This window comes from Strongylocentrotus purpuratus, unplaced genomic scaffold, assembly GCF_000002235.5.
Source record: "Strongylocentrotus purpuratus isolate Spur 01 unplaced genomic scaffold, Spur_5.0 spur5_scaffold_4, whole genome shotgun sequence".
NCBI lineage: Eukaryota > Metazoa > Echinodermata > Echinoidea > Camarodonta > Strongylocentrotidae > Strongylocentrotus > Strongylocentrotus purpuratus.
In genome coordinates this window covers 17162083-17184837 of record NW_022145610.1, presented here as the reverse complement: position 1 = coordinate 17184837, position 22755 = coordinate 17162083, and the positions used below count along the sequence as shown (strand labels likewise).

At 35.6% G+C, this 22755-nt stretch overlaps 1 protein-coding gene across 1 annotated transcript; it reads left to right on the top strand.

Moving 5' to 3' along the window:
* The first annotated feature begins 303 nt into the window (after positions 1 to 303).
* LOC115929021 lies at positions 304 to 4003 on the top strand. The gene is made up of 3 exons (XM_030997054.1): positions 304 to 665; positions 1076 to 1187; positions 2533 to 4003. The coding sequence occupies exons 1-3, from the start codon at positions 523 to 525 to the stop codon at positions 2701 to 2703; spliced, it is 426 nt and encodes a 141-aa protein (XP_030852914.1). The 5' UTR covers positions 304 to 522; the 3' UTR covers positions 2704 to 4003.
* The last annotated feature ends 18752 nt before the right edge of the window (positions 4004 to 22755 follow it).

Genomic DNA, 22755 nt, shown 5'->3' with positions numbered 1-22755 from the left:
GTTAAGCCGAGTGATGGCGCGATCCTTAGTGACGGCGCGATCCCGAGGTCCAAGGCAACCGACTAAATTATTAAAATTAGTCGGTGACTTAGAGAAATTTGTCAGTGTTTTCCACCGACAAATTTTCATGAAATGGAAATTAGTCGGTGATGATGAATTTGTCGGTGAAAATGATATTAGTCGGTGAAAACCACCGACTAAATGTTTGATGAAACACCCCCCCCCCCCCCCCCCCCCCCCGATCCCGAGAACCGGTCCGGAAAAGGTTCTCGGGATCGCGCCATCACTCGGCTTAACGCTTATAATCGGCGAATACAAAAAATCAATGAAAGGTCCAGAACTAGACTGCTATACTCCCAACTCACTGAACCAATGTTAGTCCTCTCATTTTCGCTGTATACATTCTTCCCAGCTCTTTGTCCCTATCTCGATTAGTTTTCATTGCACAGGTTTATTCTTTCTTAATGGTGAGATATACATTGGGCCAAAGTGTTACAGCTGTGTGAACCCTACCTGAAGCCGATGGACCCTTCTAGCAGTCTTCCAGCCAATCATCTCCTGATGAAGCTCAGAGGGAAGGTAATAACATCATGCAAGCACTCACAAGCACGGGAAGCACGTGAGAAAGCTGTGGAGATGGGACAACTGAACATAGAGTCTGTGAGGTAAGAATGTGTTAATATTATACACATTACATAGAACAACTAGTGCAATTCAGATACATGATCTCTTTTCCCCTTTATTTGCAATAATGAACAGAACGTAAATGGTACATTAATTAAACTTTTATAAAGAAATGATCAGACTGAGGTCGTGTAATATTTTCGGCAGATCTTCCCCCTAATAATGGCTTGTTGACACATGGCGCTAGGCGTTTTGGGGGTAAACCCTTGCAAGAATACTAAGGAATAAGAAACGGGTGGATGCCATTCATTTGTAATTGTGCAAGGGAATGATTTGTCAGGGGTATTAATGTCCTTGAGGGGTAATTGTCTAGGCGTTAAGTGTCCTAGAACCCACTGTAAATTTAGCAAAACCATAGCTTTATGACTGAATCTTATGTTATTTGATTTAGATATCACTGTGGACCGTACAGTGACAGGCTGGGGATATACCTCCTGGACATGGCTGATATACTACTGATTGAAATGGGGAGAATTCAGGAGGCCAGAAAATATCTCACAGAGGTAACTAACTATTTTTTTAATATAAATTGGTAGGACTGTCTTTTAATGAAGACTACAACAGCGGTTGTTTTCATTTTTGTACTGAACTCCCCCCCCCCTTTTTTTTTCTTCATTCAGCTGTTTTGACAACATTTGACTTTGTAGCCGAGTAGAAGAGTAGAATTGTGGATTTATTTGACGTTTACTATTTAAGGAATAGTTGTTCTGTTGCAGAGGGCGCTACTCAAGAATTTTTTGTGTGAGATAATGAAAAAATGAGGTCAAATTCGAAAGAATATACAATTTAGATGACAAAATCATCTGTTTTTGATCAAAATCGGTTCAGAGACGACTGAAATATCCATACAATTTCTAATATTTGTGGTGCCACACAGTTAAATATATGGTTAATTTTGAATCAGCCGTTGAAAAACGAGATAGCGCCTTATACTTTCTATTCCAGCCAATGTCATTTGGCTTTTTGTTGGCTTTTACGTGTTGGTTATAATACGCACAACCAGTCGGGCCTAATTAATCAACTAATTACCGATCACCGTACTTTTTTTTAAAGTGGAGGTGAATTGGAATGATCGTATTCAATCTAAATTCACACATTTGGGGGTCTAAAATTACCTTCATACCAATTTCAGATACTAAAAGGGCACTAGAAATGTCATAAACAACGAATAAGAGCAAAAACCATGCCCTTCGAAGGCATTTGCGGTCTTATACGAGAGCATTAATTCATCTTTAAGGATGGTGTTTGTGGGTTGGGGTAGGGGAGGACGATGACAATTAAATGCCCTATACGATACAAAGTTACTTTGAAATCCAGAATCCAGAATCATCTGAGGTGCCCCCATATAGTGAACAAGTGGACAAGTGTTTATAGATATGAATTTATACGGCTGAAAAGGGCTCATAACCCCCCAGTACGTCATATGCAAGTTTGTTGTTTACTGGACATTCTTATTCAGAACCTAAATCGTGTCAGTAGCCATGATATAAATTAGCTAGGACAATAGATGAACAAGTTCTCAATCAGTAAGGAAGGAATTTGATCTACTTTAATCCATGCTTTTCCATGCATAGAGACTGAGAAAGTGACCTTGCTAGCATGCTAGAAACATGTAGGATGAAGTAAATCAATATTTTCTTTTCATCACATCGAACCAATAAATGCATCCCTTTATGTCATACATTTGTATGAAAAATGGTTTCTCTTATAAACTAGTTCTCTCTTTAAACTGTCCTTCAACTCTTCCTTTCTTTTTCTGCTTCTGATTTAGGAGGAGGTTAATTTGATGCCAGATGTTTTTCTGTTATTTATTTGTTTATTTCTTAATTCATTATTTTGATTTTTCAGGCAAAGAGGGTTTTGGAGGTAACGCATGGACCACAGCATTCACTGATGTTAACGAAAGTGCAAGAACTGCATGATCTAGCTGAATGGTTCCCCCTTCTGTCTGTAACTGCAGATAACACATGTCTAGCATCAGTCACTGATGTCAACAAGAAAACAAGACCTTTTATATAGCAGTAGATGACACTGGAAATACTAAAAATGGGAGGACAGAGCGACAGTGAGAGTGAGATCGAAAGGAAACAACAAGAAACATAACAAGTTTGATAATGTGGCATACAATCAATATGAAATGTAGTCACTGTAGTTGTAATTCATAATTCAATGGTACAAATAGATAGGCGTGGACTCGGAGACTGAGTAGTGACTAGTAACAATGAATGATAATTGATATTTGATTTTAGCAATCGAGCTTCAGCTGAACTTCAATTACAATACGTGACTGTAGTTGTAGTACTATAGAGTCAGAGGGTTGCCAAAGAGAATGATGGTGTTCTCTATCATCTCATGTGTGGTTTAAGTACATTCCTTGTAAATCGGCTTCATGTCAGAAAGATGTTGATCTATGTTTTTTGTATAGGTTTAAATCATTATGCAGGTTTATTCGCAAGGTGAATATGATAGCATAGTTATCTTTCTCATTTAGATGATTATGTAACCATGTAGTTCAGTAAAAGTAACATTGTTTAATTAATATTTTGTTTTGATCTGGAAGCAATCACATTAATCATGCTTTTAATCATGAGTCTTTACACTAGTAAAAATTCATCCATTATTTGATCGTGGAACGGCATATTTTCCATAAGAATCTGAATTGGATATGACTCTTGTATCGAGTTTGGTTCAATCATTTTTAAGTCTACTCTTTCAATTTATATATAGATCTATTATACGATAGGAATTCTACCATTATTGGTAATAATTCTGATTGAATCATTTAAAATTCCTAAATTGTCTTTGATGTGTTTTAAGACGGAGGCATGTTATCACAGGATAATGATGGTGGCTATTTATAATGCAAATAAGGGGATTTGCCTGTCATTATATGATAATGGTGTTCTTGAAGTTCTGACTCAATTATTTCGGTGTAGTCTGTGGATGGAGGTACAGACTTCCGATGTTTAATGTGTCAGCGTTACTAGCTGATTGAAATTACATTTGATGTTTCAATATTAATTGTTATTCAACAAATTCTATTCATTTACATTCAACAATATTGTTAATGACTATATGTATACAAGTATATGATGCTAGGTCAAAAATATTTTGTCAACAAGTCGAAGAGAAATACATGTACATGCTTTCCTCTAACTAAAGAGATAATTGGTACTTCCAAAGTCTGATATCATTCAAAGAAAATAAAAATACATTGTACATATATTTGTATTCTTTTTACAGGTGTATTTTAAAATAGATTGTTATGCGACTAGAGCTAGAAACTTATGGAAAACAATTAAACAGCACTTAGTTATGACACACACTACTCAAGATTCCACTTAATGTATTTTATGTGAAGAAAATTTTACCTTACACAGGCATGCTGTATACTCATGCTTTAATAAATAAACAGCCAACTTGAACTGTTATGCTTTTAAAAAAATTGTTTTAGAAGGAGAGAAAGAGAAAGGGGGTGGGGGAGACAATTGGATCAGAAATTGAGAGCAAGAGATATTCAGATGCAATTTTGGTATCAGAGAAAAGAACACTGTCAATCATACTTGTAAGAAAGGAATATGAGATGAAGAATAATTATAGGAAGTGGAGACACGAGAAGGAAGAGTATTAACGAATCAGTATGAGAATCAGAGGAGATGGATAGAAGTATTGTGTAAGGACAAGTGTACCACATAAAGACACACATGTATAGTACAAAGGAAATGAAAGAAAAGAGTGAAAATGAAACCTGATATACTCACCAGCGAGTCAAACTTAATTGTCTTTGTTTGGCGACTCCTCTCTTCATTCTTTCTTACTTTGTTTTACGCTTTCTCATTCTCTCTCTTTACTTTTTATTTTACTTTATCTCACCTTCATTGTCTCAGATTATCTAAAATTGTTTGACCATGCACTCTTCATATTAAAGTTTTTAATAAATAACGAAATCAGAATACATTTTAACAAACATGGAAGTATAAACTCGTTTTAAACAAAAATGGCCAGGGATACAAGATAACCGAAGCTTAATGCTTTGCGAGCCCCATAATAACAAGCAAAAGACACTTTCTTTCACTCACGCTTTGTGCTACTTTTTAATGTATCCTTTTTTCCCCACTTTCAAGACTTTCAGTACATCCACAAGTTTACAATGAAATCAATAAATGAACACAAATTCACAACTGGAAGATTTCACTTTTCTGAAATTTACTTTGATCATTTTGTCTTTACAAACATAAATATTCAATTTTCAATTTACATATAATTAGGTGATCTGCAGATCACCTCTTGATTTTTGCGGAATCTGAGAGGCCAATTTACCAGTGAACAATTTTGATCATTCTTGACACGCCGTCTGGTTATCTTTGTTTCAATGTGATTTTTAGAAATAAAGGAATTATATAAAGTTTCCGCATCCTGGTCTACCGAGTTTATAGCAGGCGCTCTAAAACTGAGTCTTAAGATTTCAGCAATCTTCTAGAGATGTTCGGTTTATTGATGATGAAGTATCCAGATGAATCATTCCAAACCTGTAGCAATGAAAGATTAGAAAAATACAGGAAACAGTGAGAAAATAACACATTTTCTTGAACCTGGCCATTCATATATTCTTAGTAGAGCTTGCAAGCAAGAGGATGAACTTTAGAATCATCATGTTCTCATAACAGCTCCATAACAATCGCTCAATACAATATGACGTAATGTAGACCCGGAAATCATATTTTGTTGTACTAATTAAGTACCTACCCACTAAATGCATCTCAAACAGTTGTCTTCATTCAAGATAAATTTATGATTAATCATCAACTATGTGTCTAGACTACATTAAACCGCGAAATTCTTTCCAGAATAATTCTTTATTATGTACTCAAATTTAGTTGCTTCAGTAATACGGGGAAAGGAGAACATACCTTGAATAATTAGAGTTCCTTGAAGGAAACCAAAACCTTCATACTATTTTTATTGTAAAGTTTAAGATATTTGAAAAATGGCAGTGAAAATTTGAACAAAATCGGGCAAGGAATAAGGAAGTAAGAGGTTGGTTGGTTGGTTCTTCGTTTAGATGGCGCTCTTCAATCTCAAAGATTATTTGCGCCAGTCAATTTCGTGTATAGCTTTGGCGTGGGCTTCGGAAATCAAGCCCACGAGCGACTTTCCTTGGTGAAATGAAATTAATAGTGATATGGTTTTATAAAAAAAAAAAAAAAGCTGCAATATTAAAATTGCATAAAATGCACATAAAAGGCGAGATGGGAGTTAGTTGCAATTGTTCATGGAAAAACCGCAAATACTTCATTTTATATATTATTACAGGATCGACATAAGTTAAGGGGATCCCTGATAGCTTTAAAAGCTATCTAAAACGATTAGTATCAATAATTCACGAGTAAAAATTGGGTTAGACATCAATAATTGTTTCAGATTGGGGTTGTTTAATTTAATCCTTTCTTTTAAGAGACGTCTATCTTTGTCGTATTTTGTACAATAGAAAATAAAATGTTTAATTGTTTCATCTTCTTGACAAACTTCACAAAGACCAGTATCGTGTTGGTTAATTTGAAAAAGGTAATAATTTAAACTACAGTTACCTACTCTTAGTTGTTGTATCAAGCATTCTTCTCTGCGAGATAGGCCTTGTCTATGTATGGGCTTTGAAACGTCGCTATGCAAAGCATATAACAATCTACCATGTTCTGCATTGTCCCATTCTGCTTGCCATAATTTGTTATAATGGATCAAACGAGAGGCTGCCAATTCACTTCTTGTATTTGGTATAACTATGTCTATACACCTTTTCATGGCTCCTTTTTTGGCAGCCCGATCTACGATCTCATTGCCCCTAATATCGCAATGTGACGGAATCCATTCAAAAGCAACACAAACATCCTTAAACTGCAAAATATTAATTATGGATAAAATTTCATTTACAATAGCACATCTAATAAAGTATGAATCGATCATTTGTAAAGCTGACAAAGCGTCGCTAAAAATTACCACCGAAGAGGATTCAATAAATGTATTAATCCACTCTAGTGCCATTAGTATGGCCACTAGTTCTGCTCTCATAATACAGACATGGGATAATCTAAAAAAATTCACCACATTATAATGAGACACATAAAATGCGGCTCCTGTCTTCCCATCCTCGAGTTTAGAACCATCTGTATATATATGTAAAAACCCATTCCATGAATTTCCAATGCTATCTAGAACAATCGATTTTATTTTAAATGGAGGCATTTCCTTTTTTTGCACTTTGCCATGGTGTTCGAAAGACACTTGTGGTCGTGCTAACCGCCATTCTGGGATTTTCGGCAATAAGTTGGTTTGCCCTTCCACCACTACTTCGTCTCTAAAGGATCGCAGTTTAAAAGGTCCTTCTCCTATCTTCCATTCTAAGTTATTTAAATCATAGTCATCACCCAATACTTCTTTTGTTGGGTGGTTTAAAGTACTAGACAGTAAATAAACTCGAAAGTTATCATTTAACAACCTTCTACGATATCTCAGAGGCAGCTCCCCGGTCAAAACTTGTAAAGCCTCCAAGGACACATTGTGTATTGTGCCTGTAATAATTTTTAAGGCTCTGTATTGGATAGAGTCAAGTTTTTTTGTTAAAGATATACAAGCAGAATCATACATTTCACTCCCATAGTCCAAAATGGATAGGATAAGTCCTTTATAAATCATCATCAAAATCTCATACTTACTTCCCCGGGGGGTGCCGGAGACACAACGTAGCAAGTTTATTCTTTTCTTACATTTATCAATGATAGAATCTATATGGACAGACCAAGTTAAATTGGAGTCAAACCTCACACCAAGGAACTTATACTGCTCGCATATAGGCAGATTATGTCCTTTTATTTGTAGAAGAATATCTTTCTTTTGTTTGTTGGTAAAGACTAATACTGCAGATTTGGTAGGGGAAACGTTTAACTTCCACGTCCAACACCATATCTCAAGCTCATGCAGGGCCTCTTGTAATTTCCTGCGGGCCAGCTCTAAATCCTTATTTGAACACCAGATTGCAATGTCATCAGCATAGCAAGATAATTTAACATCACTTACATTTATCTTGAGATCATTTAACATTAAAGTAAATAATAAAGGACTTAATGAACTTCCTTGCGGGATTCCATTTTCTAACGTGTAGTGGCGAGACATATAGTTATTTATCCTCACATTAGAAATCCTACTCAATAGAAATGCTTTTATAAAAAGTAACATTTTTCCACCAATGCCTAAGATAGATAATTTTCTTAGTAGACCTGTTTTCCATAGCGAATCATATGCTTTTTCTAAATCAAGAAAGACCGCTACGGTATATTTTTTACTTTTCAAGGATATATGTATGTCCGTCTCCAATCTCACTAAGTGATCTTTGACATTCCTATATTTGCGGAAGCCAGATTGAATAGGATTTAATAGTCTGTTTGTTTCTAGAAACCACGTCAGGCGATTTTTTATCATTTTTTCCATAATTTTAGAGAATGTTGATATCAACGAAATCGGCCTATAAGAGGTCACTTGAGTCGGATCTTTTCCGGATTTCAAGATTGGTATTTGAATAACCTCATACCACTGATGTGGAAAAAGTGAGATTTTCCAAATGTCATTATACAAGTTTAATAAATACACGAGTGCCTTGTTCGGCAAATTCTTAATCATAATTAAATAAATATCATCCTTACCGGATGAGGAGTTTTTCATCTCCTTTAAAACATTCCCCATTTCACTCATGTTAAAGTCATCATTGATACAATCATCATCATTTGTTGAAGAATTATTGTACAAGATATTTTCGTTTTCATTTTTAGTTACGGAAAGTGATTCATCAACCGATTTAAAATAGGTTGCCATTGCATTTGCTTTTTCCTCAGATTCTTTCAAGATATTTCCGTCTACAAATAGATTGTGAAAGATGTGCTTGTTCTTTGTACTGTCCCGCATTCTTTTAACCTGTTCCCAGACTTTCCCAATGTCTGTAAATCTATTCATTCTACGGCAGTACTCTAACCAATAATCATATTGAGCTCTCCTGATTACCTTCTGAGCGACAGCTTTCTTCTTTAAGTATTTCTTAACATCATTTAGATCATAATACCTTCTTAACCTGTTTTTAAGACGATTTCTCTCTTGCACCGCCTTCTTGCAGGCATTGTTCCACCAGGGATTTACTTTTCTTCTCTTGGCAATCTGCACACGCGGAACGCACTTGTTCGACGTTTCCTTGATCACCTTAACAATCACATTGTATCTGCCTTGAATGTTTAGTTCTGCACCAAGATTTTCATATCCTTCTTTTCTCAATGCCTCTTCAATTTCTTCTCTATACTCTTCCCAATTAACCTTTCTAAAAGACCATCTCTGTCCCATATTCTCACCCCCTGGTCTATTGTACACATGTTTAAAATTTAAGCAAACCAGATTATGATCACTGCCAAAATTATTGGATAGTACTTTCCACTCTGTATTACGTGCTAATTCTTTCGATACTAAGGACAAATCCAGATTTGAGTATGTACCATAATATGGGTCTAACCTTGTAGGAGATCCATCATTTAATAAAACCAAATCATTATTTTCTATAAAAGACTCCACAGTTCTACCGTTTGTGTGTAATTTGTTGCTCCCCCATAGAGGATTATGACTATTAAAGTCGCCTAGAAGAGCTTTTTTAAATTACTAGTCACTAGAGGGCGGTATTCAATTTGATGACATCATCTGTGGACAACTCTCCATGCCTTTTGTACATCAAATGTCATGTTTGACAGGGGTGACGTCACGAAAATGATGGCTTCAGGCGGCGGTTTTGAAGGCTAGGCGGAAAAATATCTAAATCCTCTCGATCCATGGTTTTGTATATACCGAAAATCTATGCAGTAGTATGAAAAAGAGCAAAAGTCATACTTCTTCAGAAAGAGATCCATATTTTCTCAGGAAAAAAACAAGATTCTACGAAAAAATCAGCAACCATGGCGAGCAAGACACGTGAGGCGGCGAGCAAGGCAAGTGAGGCGGCAACCAAGGCAGACATGGCCGAGCTGACCAACACGATTGTGAGTCGATTTGATGGGCTGGCCGCCAACGTGGCAAACATTAAAAAAGATTACCGAACTGCGCAAGGGAATACTCACTAGAAGACCTAAAAGCGACAACTATCGACTCATCCGCAAGAATAAATGATTTAGAACAGAGCATACCTGCATTAAAGAACGAACGTTTAAAGGCAGAGAAGGGACTGAGAGAAGCCATCTTGGCGATGGACATTCACAACAGAAAGCAGAACCTACTGATATACGGAATAGCAAAGGAAGCAGGAGAGAATGTGCAAAGAAAGGTACGAGATGTGATTGGAAATTTGGGGTTATCGGGAGAAGTTGTCACAAATATGTCGTCGATAAACGCCCATCGACTGCCTCGTAGATACCCTGGCCCACCGGGAGAGGAGCGAGGACCCGACCCCTTGATTGTACGATTCGGTACCATGTTTGACCGTGATCTCGTACTACGGCATTATCAACAGAAACAACGCGACTTAATGGTGGCTGCGAGGGAAAATCGTGATGCCCACAACCGACTTCCATTCAGGCTCCTTATCGACCTACCCCCACTTTTGAAGCGACGCCGTTTCGAGCTGGAAAAATGTGCCTACAGATTAAGGAAAGAAGGAAATCAATCAACGAGAATCCGCGTAGTCGGAATCGAAGTAGTGCTCGAGAAGCGAGAGAAAGGTTCGACATCGGCTTGGAAAAGAGAAGTTGAGTAGATTGAAGTTGAAAAATGTCATCATCATCATGGTCACCAGTTCATTTTCCTGTATATTTTGTTGATATTGAAGTTAGTATTGATACCGTCAATACTACTAAATCAATTTATCTTCAACGATTGAAAACTTGAAAAGTGTGACTACTAATACTAGTATTACAGATAAAGAAAAGAAAGAAATCAACCAAGATTCCCGTTATCTGAATCGATTGTGATAATGAGACAGACCAAGGAAAAAAGTCTACATCTACATCGGCTTGAAGTTGAAGGACTAAAAGACCTAAGATATCAACAGATGGTGAGGATTTTTTAAATTTATCTTTGGTACATTTTCTTTCTTTTTTATATAGGAATCAAATATTCAGTTTGTATCACTCCAAAGTGACAAATAAAATGTGAAGAATGTTAAGATTAAGATTCAAGCAGTTCTTTGGGCAATGAAGAAAAGCCATGCATGATGTACATCATGATATTTTGTATTATGTCCAATAGTAAAGTACCCACTATTTTGTTGGGAATGTTGGTATGTAAAATAATGAAAGGAGAGAATGTGGATATAACTGTAAAACAGTTCGAAAATCAGGCAGATTATGCCTTGCATTTAGATTCTGTCTGTCTAAGATATTTAGAGTGTAATGAATATAAACATTCTTTTGATTTGAACTTAAATTTCCTTATATCCATAGAAAATGTCATTTTCAGAGGATGCTCTGATTTTGATACGTTTTCATTTTTTCACTTATTGTAGTACTCCTAAAAGAAGGAAGGTAGAGAAAATTTCATGTTTAGAGGATGCTCTGATTTTGATACGTTTTCATTTTGTAACTTATTGTAGTACTCCTATTAAGAAGGAAGGTAGAGAAAATTTTATGTTCAGAGGATGCTCTGATTTTGATACGTTTTCATTTTTTTTTGCACTTATTGTAGTACTCCTAAAAGAAAGAAGGTAGAGAAAATTTTATGTTCAGAGGATGTTCTGATTTTGATTTTCATTTTGTAACTTATTGTAGTACTCCTAAAAGAAGGAAGGTAGAGAAAATGTTATGTTCAGAGGATGTTCTGATTTTGATACGTTTTCATTTTGTAACTTATTGTAGTACTCCATAAAAGAAGAAAGGTAGAGCAAATTTTATGTTCAGAGGATGTTCTGATTTTGATACGTTTTCATTTTTTGCACTTATTGTAGTACCCCTAAAAAGGGAAAGATTATGAATCAAAGTTGTCAGAAGTAAATTTGCATTATACTTCCAGTCTCTGAATTGTTGTTTATCTTTTAATTTTCTTATGTTTAAAACAAAAAGACTGAGGTATTCGTTTTGGGAAGGATTCTAAGGATCTGAGAATTCTAAAAGTCATATTTTTGACTTGCAAGACAGCAACATTACACTCATTTAGTTCATTGGCAGTGGAGAATAGTACTTTTAGTTTAGTTCTGGATGCAGGATTTGGCAACGCTAAAGAATGTATTCAGATGTACACTGTAGATCTCATAAGAAACCATGCGCATACCTTCAACAGGTGTCTTCCTTTGTAAATTTCAATAAGCCTTTATAGAAATGTACTTGCTTGAACTCTTGAACTTAAGATGTTGCACCATCTATCTTTATATCTCTTTCTGTTACACTCCCTGCTATGTAAATTAATGTAAATCGTTGCTCTCGTTTTTCAAAGGGTCTTGAGAGGATTTATTTTGGCCACAATGCTGTTGCCCGTGGCTTGTCGGTCGTGTCGTTACTCGACCTTTGTGTTTGATGTTTGTGTTTTTGTATGTGTGTTAGTTGTATTTATATTGAAAAAAATCTTCCACAGGTAGTTCGTCGTCTATTTTCGCCTCGGTACTCTCGTCTGATGCAGGGTGACATTACTTTTATTTCAATGAATTGTCACGGCCTAGCAAATGATAAGAAAAGAGAAGATGTTTTGTTATATTTGAAATCTAAACAATACGAAGTATGTTCTATAAAAGACACTCATTTCACTCCTGACATAGAAACAGAAATATGTCGCAAATGGGGAGGCAAGTGCTTTTTCTCTTATCATACATCCAGCTCTAGAGGAGTAGTAATTTTGTTTAAGGATACTATTCCGGTCAAAGTTAATCAAAGCAGAATAGACAATGGTGGAAACTTAGGAGTTTTAGATTTGACATTATATGAGTACGACATTAAGTGACTCTCACACTCTGCCGTGTAGGCCTACCGTGTGCCACCGTGCGCAAAAATGTCTGCGGACGGTGGAGAACGGCGAGGGCACACGGTGGTTCGTTATCAAAGCGGGCAACACGTTAATAGGGCGTTGGCGCTTATTTACACCCGGTGGGACCCGGCGAAAGTTTTGGGCATGTTCAGAACTTTGGCCGGCTGGCACCGGCCGCAAGTAAGCGGCAAGAGGACGGTGTTGAACGGTATGAGGACGGTATGAATACGTTATGAAAACGGTCACACTGTATGAACACGTTCACAACACGCTCATAACCCGTTACAGAACGGTGATGAAAAATGGAGAGCGGACTGACCGTTGCCGTTCAAATCGGGGTATTTATGGCAGTCATGTCATGACGTCAGCAGTCCGGGGACTCGCTCACAGGACGCTCCGAGCGGTGAGGGGACGCTAAGTGACTGGTAGGTGGCTGCTACAAACCCGGTGCACACGTTCGAGACCCGGTATGGGCCCGGTATGGAAACGGCCAAAATTTTCAACAAAAGTCAATCTGGGCGGTGAAGACGGTAGAAACACCCGGTATGCGCCCGGTGAGAACGGTCAAAAGATGGCAACGAAACGGTGAAAAGATTAATTTTATGAATTTTGTTTTGCGGCCGGGGACAAGTTCGCTCAAAACCCAACGTTCTGTACTCTGTTGTTTTTTTAATAGCCCGGCAGGTGGACGGTAGGCCTACACGGCAGAGTGTGAGAGCTCCATTACACTGGCGTCTTTATATGGCCCGAACACTGATAATCCAACTTTTTATACTGATTTACAACGTATCATAACAGAGTTCGAAAATCCACATGTTGTTATTTGTGGAGACTGGACTTTAGTGCAGGACCAGACCCTTGATACTCTTAATTATGTTCATGTAAATAATCCTAGGGCGAGACAGCAGGTTAAAAATATGAAGGACGAATTAGATCTATGTGACCCATGGAGAATTAGATATCCTGTGAAAAACATTACTCGTGGCGCCAGCCGAACCCTTTTATACAAAGTAGATTAGACTTCTTTTTTTTTTTTTATATATCATCAGAATTACTGTCATTCATAAATCTGATATTTTATCTGGTTATGAAACAGATCACTCATTAGTTCGTCTTAGCTTGTCTTTAAAAACGAACAAAAAAGTTAAAGTCCGAAGATTTACTGAGCGGAATATATCTCGACTAATCGAAAACTTAGAATCCGAAAATTGGGAAGATGCTTTATCGTGCAATAATACAGATGATGCATATTGCTTATTTTGGACAAAATTTGAATCGTACTTTAATACATGTCTCCCAAAGCTTAATAATAGAGGTAAATATAAACAGCCTATTAACCCATGGGTTACGAAGGGAATTCTCACATCAATAAGGAAAAGAAACAAACTGTATAAACTTAGTTTAAACCACCCTACCCCTTCACATATAAGAAGTTATAGGATATATAGAAATAAGCTTACCAGTACCATAAGGCTATCCAAAAAATTATATTTTTCAAACAAACTAAAAAATGCTGAAGGTAACATATCATCTACATGAAATGTCATTAAAGAACTGCTTAATAAGAAAAGTCGTACACCTACTCAACAAACCTTTAATATAAATGGTCACAAAGTAGATGAGCCAGATGAAATAGCAAATTTGTTTAATGAATATTTTGTTAACATAGGCCCTGACCAGGCTTCCAAAATCGATAGACATAACTATGACTTTAAGGAATTTCTCCCAGAATCAACTTACCCTTCGCTCTTTTTATATCCGACAGATTTTATTGAAATATTAAGTATTGTTCGCTCATTAAAATCCAGTCATTCTCATAGCTATGATGAAGTTAGCACCCATTTGCTTAAAAAAATTATAGGCAGTATCTTATCACCTCTAGTTCACATTTTCAATCTTTCGATGTCTTCTGGTGTTGTTCCAGCCTCTTTTAAGACGGCTAAAGTCATACCAATCTATAAAAAAATGACCCCTCTTCTATGTCGAACTATCGACCAATATCCATATTACCAAGTTTCTCTAAAATCCTCGAAAGAATTGTTTACAACAGATTATATAAATTTTTAACTCAAAACGACTCGCTGAACCCAGATCAGTTTGGTTTCAGGAAGTTCCATTCAACTGATTTAGCACTACTCCAACTATTCGATAGAGTATCAAATGCCTTGGCTGATCATAAACATGTCATAGGCATATTCATGGATCTCAGCAAGGCATTTGATACTCTTGATCACACTATATTATTGTATAAATTAAAGCATTACGGTGTACGAGATAAAGCACTTGATTGGTTCGAAAATTACTTGTCATCAAGAAAACAATATACTTTATTCAATTCAGTTTCTTCTAACGTATCATCTATTAAATGTGGAGTTCCGCAAGGCTCCATACTTGGGCCACTATTATTTTTGATATATGTCAACGATATTTCTAATGTTTCACCAATTCTACAGTATATATTATTTGCCGATGATACAAATGTATTTTATTCACATTCCGATTTAAATTCGATGATCGCAACCATGAACACTGAATTACCTAAGTTATCGAAATGGTTCAAAAGCAACATATTATCATTGAACCTAAAGAAGACCAATTTTATTCACTTTAGAAACTCAAGAAATCACAATATTTATAACTTTGAGCTGCTTGTCGATAATGTTCCAATAGAAAAAAAGTCATCAACGAAATTCTTAGGTGTATATATAAATGAAAAATGTAACTGGAATGATCATGTGAATTATATCTCTACCCCTATTTCTCGCAATATTGGTATACTATTTAAGCTAAAATACTTTTTGCCAACACATGTGCTTAGTATGCTATATAATACACTGGTTTTACCATATATTTCTTACTGCAATATCATATGGGCTACTCATAAGTGCAATACTAATCGTATATTACTGTTACAGAAAAAAGCAATTCGAGTTTGTACCGATGCAGGTTATCGCGACCACACTGACCCTTTATTTGCCACATTAAAAACTCTAAAAATAAGTGATATACACTACATGCAAAAATCTGTGTTCATGTTTCGACTTAAATCCGGCAATCTTCCCCCATCACTAGTCACTTTATTCCAACATAATTTTAATTTTCATTCCTACCCAACCAGGCATTCCAATGACTATCACCTATTTAACGCCAAAACAGCCTTAGCTCAAAACTCAATTAGACATTCTGGCCCTGATACCTGGAATGCACTACCCCCTGAAATAAAAACGATGAATACAATGCTATCCTTTAAAAGAGCGGTGAAAAAGTTTCTTATTGCTCATTATCTTTAAATCCATCAACAAAATAAATTCTCCTCGTTTACCCATCGTTACAAAACTCGATAATTTTCTGTACTGTTTACTTTTTTTTGCTTCCATTTATTGAAACGTTGATTATAACCTTCCATGACCTGGTATGAATACACGTATGAATAAAGAGTGGCCTACTTGGGATACTGAATAAACACTGTCTTCTATACAAACATTTCAAGGCTCTGACTCGCAGGCCCAGGTTTAAAACCAGCTGGCTGATCTTACTTTCACATTCTTACTGTCCGAACCTTGAGGCCCGAATTCACAAAGCAAGGTTTGGGCTCGGACCGGGGTTTGACCTCAGACCTCCTTTTGTTTCGCCGGGCCTCCTTTTGTTATTTACAAACCTGGTTTGTAAATAACAGAGGGAGGTTTGGCGAAGCAGAGGGGGGTTTGGGCTCAAACCTTGGTCTGAGCTCAAACCTTGGTCTGAGCTCAAACCTTGCTTTGTGAATTCGGGCCTCATTCTATTGTATCCCAAGTTGGCCACTCAGTATTCAAATTTGCATTTCTTTTCTTATTTAAAATCTTTATATATCAATTTGAAATCCAACTACCACATAAGTCTGTGAATATTGATGTGCATCCCCTCTTTCTTTTCTCTTCTTTTTTCTGTCTTTTCCCCCTTTTTACCAATATTTTGTTCTTCCATATTTGTATTATTATGTATCCTTTGAGGGTAGTCATACTATCAAGCTTTGCTTATTTTGTCAACCCTCCTGTTTGATGTTCTCGATTAGTTACACCCAGCCTTACCTTATTCTACATATATTCTTTTGTCATGTGTAAATTTGCAATATTTGTTTGTTATATATTTGTAAAAATGCAAAAGAAAAAGAAAATCAAACAGAAATAAATAAATCAAATCAAATCAAATCAAATAAAATTAAACGGGGTCCAGGAATTTGGAAATTTAATAATTCTCTATTAAAAGATGAAAATTTTGTGTCAAAAATTATAAAAACTATAAAATAGACAATTACATTTTATGCAAAAGATGAGGTAGAGTTTGATGAAAACGATAACATAGTTGGAAATTGTGAATTGTCTATCAATGACCAATTATTTTTTGAAACTTTGATAATGCTATTGCGGGGTGAATCTATATCCTATGGCTCGTTCATTAAGAAACAAAACATCAGTCAGGAAAAGGAACTGGAAAGAAATATCGAAGTACTGGAACAAAGACTAGTGACATCGAATGATAAGACCGCATTACTAAAATAATTAAGTGACAAAAAGTCACAACTTGAAACCTATCGCTTAAAAGTAAATGATGGAATTATCATGAGATCTAGAATCAAATGGATGGAGCTGGGAGAAAGGTCATCAAAATATTTGTTAAACTTTGAAAAACAGAATAAAGTAAATAAAGAAATACGGCAATTGTCAACAGATAATGGAGATGTTATTAGTGGACAAGATGGTATATCTAACGAAATCTTTAAATTGTATTCAAACCTATAAAAGGCCAAAGACACTGAAGAGGTAGATATAGACACATTATTAAACTATCCAGATATTTCTAAGTTAACTCCAGAATTGTCCACATTATTAGAAGGTCCTTTGAGTGAAAGTGAGGTTTGTTTAATGCTAAGAAGTATGAAAAATAATAAATCCCCTGGGCAAGATGGCTTCACCGTTGAATTTTTTCGTTTCTTTTGGCAATATCTTAAAACGTTCATTATCAGATCTTTGAACTTTGCTTATCTTACTGGAGAATTGTCGCAGTCACAAAAATTAGGAATTATCACTTTAATTCCTAAAGGAAACAAGCCTCGACATTTATTAAAGAATTGGCGTCCTATTTCACTTTTAAATGTTATATACAAAATAGCATCTGGGTGCATAGCTAATCGATTAAAGCAAGTATTGCCCCGCTTGATACATGAAAATAAAAAAGGATTTTTGAAAGGCCGTTTTATCGGAGAAAATATTCGTTTACTTTATGATATATTATTATATACCAAATTTAATGATATTCCAGGCATGTTGTTGATGATTGATTTTGAAAAGGCCTTCGATTGTATATCTCACAAGTTTCTAATCAATGTCCTCGACTTTTTTCATTTTGGGCCATCGCTGAAAAAATGGATTAATCTATTTTATCAAAATGCTTCTTCTTGTGTCACAGTAAATGGTTTTTGCACAGAAAGATTTACTATAGGACAAGGGTGTCGTCAAGGAGACCCATTATCTCCATACCTGTTTTTACTTGTTAGCGAAATATTAGGAATTTTGATTAGACATTCCAATGATTTAATTGGCTTGCATCTACGGGGAAAAAATAGTAAACTACTGCAATACGCAGATGACACCATTTTGACACTTAGCGGTACAAAAGAAGATTTACAGAGCTCATTGAAAATATTGGGTGATTTTGAAGAAATGTCAAACCTAAAGATCAATATTACAAAAACTCATGTGATATGGATTGGGAAAAATAGAGCCTGCAAAAAACAGCTAATGCCAGAGCACAAACTAAATTGGGTATCAGAAGGTTATTCGAGATACTTAGGAATAGATTTTTCGGTTAACTTAGTAGAGATAGTAAATCATAATTATACTGAAAAAGTTAAAGATATAAAACGCCAAATTATTTCATGGTCCAAACGAACCTTAACTGTCCTCGGAAGAATAACTGTAGTCAAATCTTTGTTGGTGCAAAAATTGAACTATTTGTTGCTTTCACTTCCAGAACCGAATTCGCAAATTATGAAAGATATAAATCGTTCTTTGTATGCATTTATATGGGGTAACAAACCTGATAAAATCAATAGAGAACAAATGTGTCAACTGTATAATAAAGGTGGGGTTAAGATGATTGATATTTACATTCATGCTAAATCCCTGAAAATATCATGGATTAGAAGATTTGTAACTAGTTCTCAGATAGAAAGTTTTACTTTTCACATGTTCAATTCATTCTTGCCCCAAACCTATTTTTTCACCTGTATATGGGCTCACATTATTTTAGAAAATTAGCAGACTTGACTCCAAATCCATTTTGGAAAGAGGTCTTTTTCGCTTGGTCAGACTTGGTCGAACTTCTTATTGACGACATTGCAAGTCAACCTCTCTGGAATAACCCCCACATTAAAATAAATGACAAAGCGGTATTTTGGGGGGCTTGGAATTTACGAGGAATACGTTTTGTGAATGACATCCTAAAAATAGATGGTTCTTTTTGTTCATATTTTGAGTTTCAACGGAGATTTGACATACAAACAAATTTCCTCCAGTACTATGGTCTTTGTAATGCAATTCGGTCAGGTTTTAAAATGACTACACATGTAGCTCCTAGTAAAGCCTTAGCACCTATCATTCCCGAAGCCGTGCACCTTGCGGTGAAAACAAATGTTGGTTGTTCACATATTTATCAGTCTTTGCTAAAAAACAAAGTAAAAGAATGTAAAGCCCTTACAAAGTGGAAAAGTTTTTTAGATTTTCAAGATGTACTTTGGGGTTCGTACTGTCAAATTCCATTTCAGTCAACAATATATATCAACATGAGGTGGTTTCAAGTCAAGATTTTAAATAGAATATTATATATGAAGGACAGTTTGTTAAGATTTGGTGTAGTGGCTGACAAGAAGTGTACTTTTTGTACACTGTCGCTCATAAAGTTGGAATATTTTTGTTTTACCCCAATTTATGGAATTATTTTAAAAATAATTTAAAAATAATAGATCTAGATAATAGTACACATTCTTAGATTGTATTGAATAGTAATTTGCCAATGTGTGTTTTGCGTGACTGCTAAAGCATGTGTATGCTACTATGCTTATCAACTAGGGGACCTACGCCCTTAAGGCATAAATGACAGTAATGAGGATTAATGCCCCACAAAAGGGCACTAATATAGCACATCGACACGGTTTTGATCCTGGGGCCTTACAGTTACGAGGCCATTGCTTTGTCACTGAACCATGACTGTACGCAGCGGGTGCTAGGGTAGGGGGCAGTTTCCATAAATAAAAAAACACAAAGAAAATGCAATAAATTTTCAATAATTTGTTGCATTTTACCCCGGTTCGCAACATAAAAAATCATCTGTGTGCCCATGCCTTGAGCCGTAATGCATGGCTGTCCAGATAATTTGTTTATGTTGGGGACCGGGGTAAAATGCAATAAATTATTGAAAATCTATTGCATTTTCTTTCTTTTTTTTTATTTATGGAAACTGCCCCCTACCCTAGCCCCCGCTGCGTACAGTCATGGTTCAGTGACAAAGCAATGGCCTCGTAACTGAGAGGCCCAAGGATCAAAACCGTGTCGATGTGCTATATTAGTGTCCTTTTGTGGGGCATTAATCCTCATTACTGTCATTTATGACTTAAGGGCGTAGGTCTCCTAGTTGATATTCATAGTAGCATACACATGCTTTAGCAGTCACGCAAAACACACATTGGCTAATTATTATTCAATAAAATCTGAGTATGTATACTATTATCAAGTTCTATTTTTTTAAAATTATTTTTAAAATAATTCTATAAATTGGGGTAAAACAAAAATATTCCACCTATATGAGCGACAGTGTAGTAACAATGATGAAACTATCATACATGATTTTTGCTTTTGTAACTATTCTAATAAAGTATGGTCGAAGTTAGAGTTCTGGATATTTCGTAATAGGGGGAAAGGATCAAACTTACAAATCAAAATAAATTGTTTGGATTTTGCGGTAGCAATAATAATGCACTCAACTGTGTTCTGATGGTTGTAAGACAAGAAATATTTTCAGCTAAATTACGAAATCAACTACCATCATTTGATATAATTTTATCAGCTGTAAAACGTTATTATGAAATGGAAAAATATATATACCAAACAAATCACAGAGAGAATAAACTAAAAAAGAAATGGTTTCACTTTAGAAAATATTTTGAGAGTGTTGGAAATGTGCTAACATAAACATGATCATGTATTTTATGTTTGGTAGTTTTTAAAAATTATATATTTAAAGTACTAATTTTGTCATAAATGTTTGTCTTTATCTGCCACAAAAGTTTTTGGCCGTGATGATTATTATCTGTGTCAAGCCATTATATATGGAAATTATTTCTTTAATTATTTGTATATGATATATGGATGTTCTGTATATGATGAAATTTGTTTTGAAAATAAAGAACCCTTTGGAAGGGGGAAAAAAAATTATAAAAAAAAAAAAAAGATGTCATGTTTTTCCTTCTTTCTTGTGATTGAGATAATGTACTCCCCTGAAAGCAAGATATAGAATGCAAAATGATATTCTACTTCACATGTTATGAAGTCGGATCTAGAACACAAAATAATACGAAGAAAACAACAAAATTGTGAAATTTTATGTACTGAAGGCATGGAGAGTTGTTCACAGATGATGTCATCAAATTGAATACCGCCCTCTAGTGACTAGTCATTTCGAAAAGCTCTAACTTTCTTATTCCTTGCCCGATTTTGTTCAAATTTTCACTGATTTTATTCAAATCTTTTAAACTTTACATTGAAAGTAACTTAGTATGAAGGTTTTGGTTTCCTTTAAGACTGCAATGAGCTCCCCAAACCTTAAACTTGCTGGGTTTCCTGGGATAAAAAAAACCCCAAGAAAATATGAAAGCTAAAAATAATATGGGCCGCCATATTAACACTTACATCTCTTTAGTGCACTTATTTCCATGATATAACTTAGGATATTTCTTATGCACTTCTGACGTTTTTTTTACCCCTGATATCAGTTTTACCTCTAACATTTTTTTCCTCTGACAATTTTGACCTCTGATGTTTTTACACCGAGGAGAGGGAAGGATAATAATAAGGCATAAACTTAGTGTTGTATATCGAATATCCTAGAGATAAAGGATGAAATGAAGCTTCCTATGTATCAACAAAAAAATCCAGAACTTTTGTATATTGGGGGGGGGGGGGGAGAGATCGCCAATATTGTCAGACTACTGGGTGCGCACAAAGCTAACAAAGAGAACAAACACAAACACAATGCATTCACATTCCTCGATCATCAGTTTCAATTTCAGTTTGATTTATAGGTCATGCATGCATAATACAAAAGTACAATTGGCATACAAATCATTATCTTGCTGTTTGCATTCAGATTTCAAGTTTCAAATTAGCATATTAGCATAGACTAACAATTTACAAATACATACATTTATAAGACATAAATAGGAATGATTTATCATAGCAACCAATACATGTGCATGGCAGAATAAACAGGAAATCGAACACACGCCACAGTTAGACAACAAAGCCCAGTAGTAGAATACATTACATGGACAGTGAAAACAGAAAACAGGAGATAGTTAGAAATAGAGAGAAGCAAAGGTAATAGGAGCGAAGATAAGAGAAAACAGAGCAAAGTAAATTGTAGTGAGAATGAAAGAAAGACGAATGGAGCAAGAATTGAACAGAGTTGAGGTAAAGGTTAAAACATGAGGGAGCGATAGGGAGAGGTGGTGGAGAGGAGAAACAGGCATGTACGTACATGAGAAAGATAAGGATGTGAGAGATCAGAATGGAAGAAAAAGAGATGGAGGAAAGGACAAAAAGGATGAGATGAAAGTAGCAAGATATGCGTAATACGCATTATGACCTTCTTCACAGTGTATACTTGGATATTTCACCAAGTTGAGTTTCAGTGTGCACATCCCAGAACGAATAACACATATTAGCAGGGAGGTAAGACATACCTCCCGGGTATTAGGTACGCATAACTCGAGTATATATGCCAAGTGAAGAATTACACAAATAACATGTGACCGTACCAAACAGTACCATTACCAGATAGTATCAGTGTTAT

Excerpts from the sequence above, each read along its gene's own strand:
- LOC115929021 (XM_030997054.1), top strand. The coding sequence starts at position 523 with ATGGACCCTTCTAGCAGTCTTCCAGCCAATCATCTCCTGATGAAGCTC. Across the intron at positions 666-1,075 it reads CTGAACATAGAGTCTGTGAG|ATATCACTGTGGACCGTACA; the intron begins GTAAGAATGTGT and ends TATTTGATTTAG. Across the intron at positions 1,188-2,532 it reads CCAGAAAATATCTCACAGAG|GCAAAGAGGGTTTTGGAGGT; the intron begins GTAACTAACTAT and ends TTGATTTTTCAG.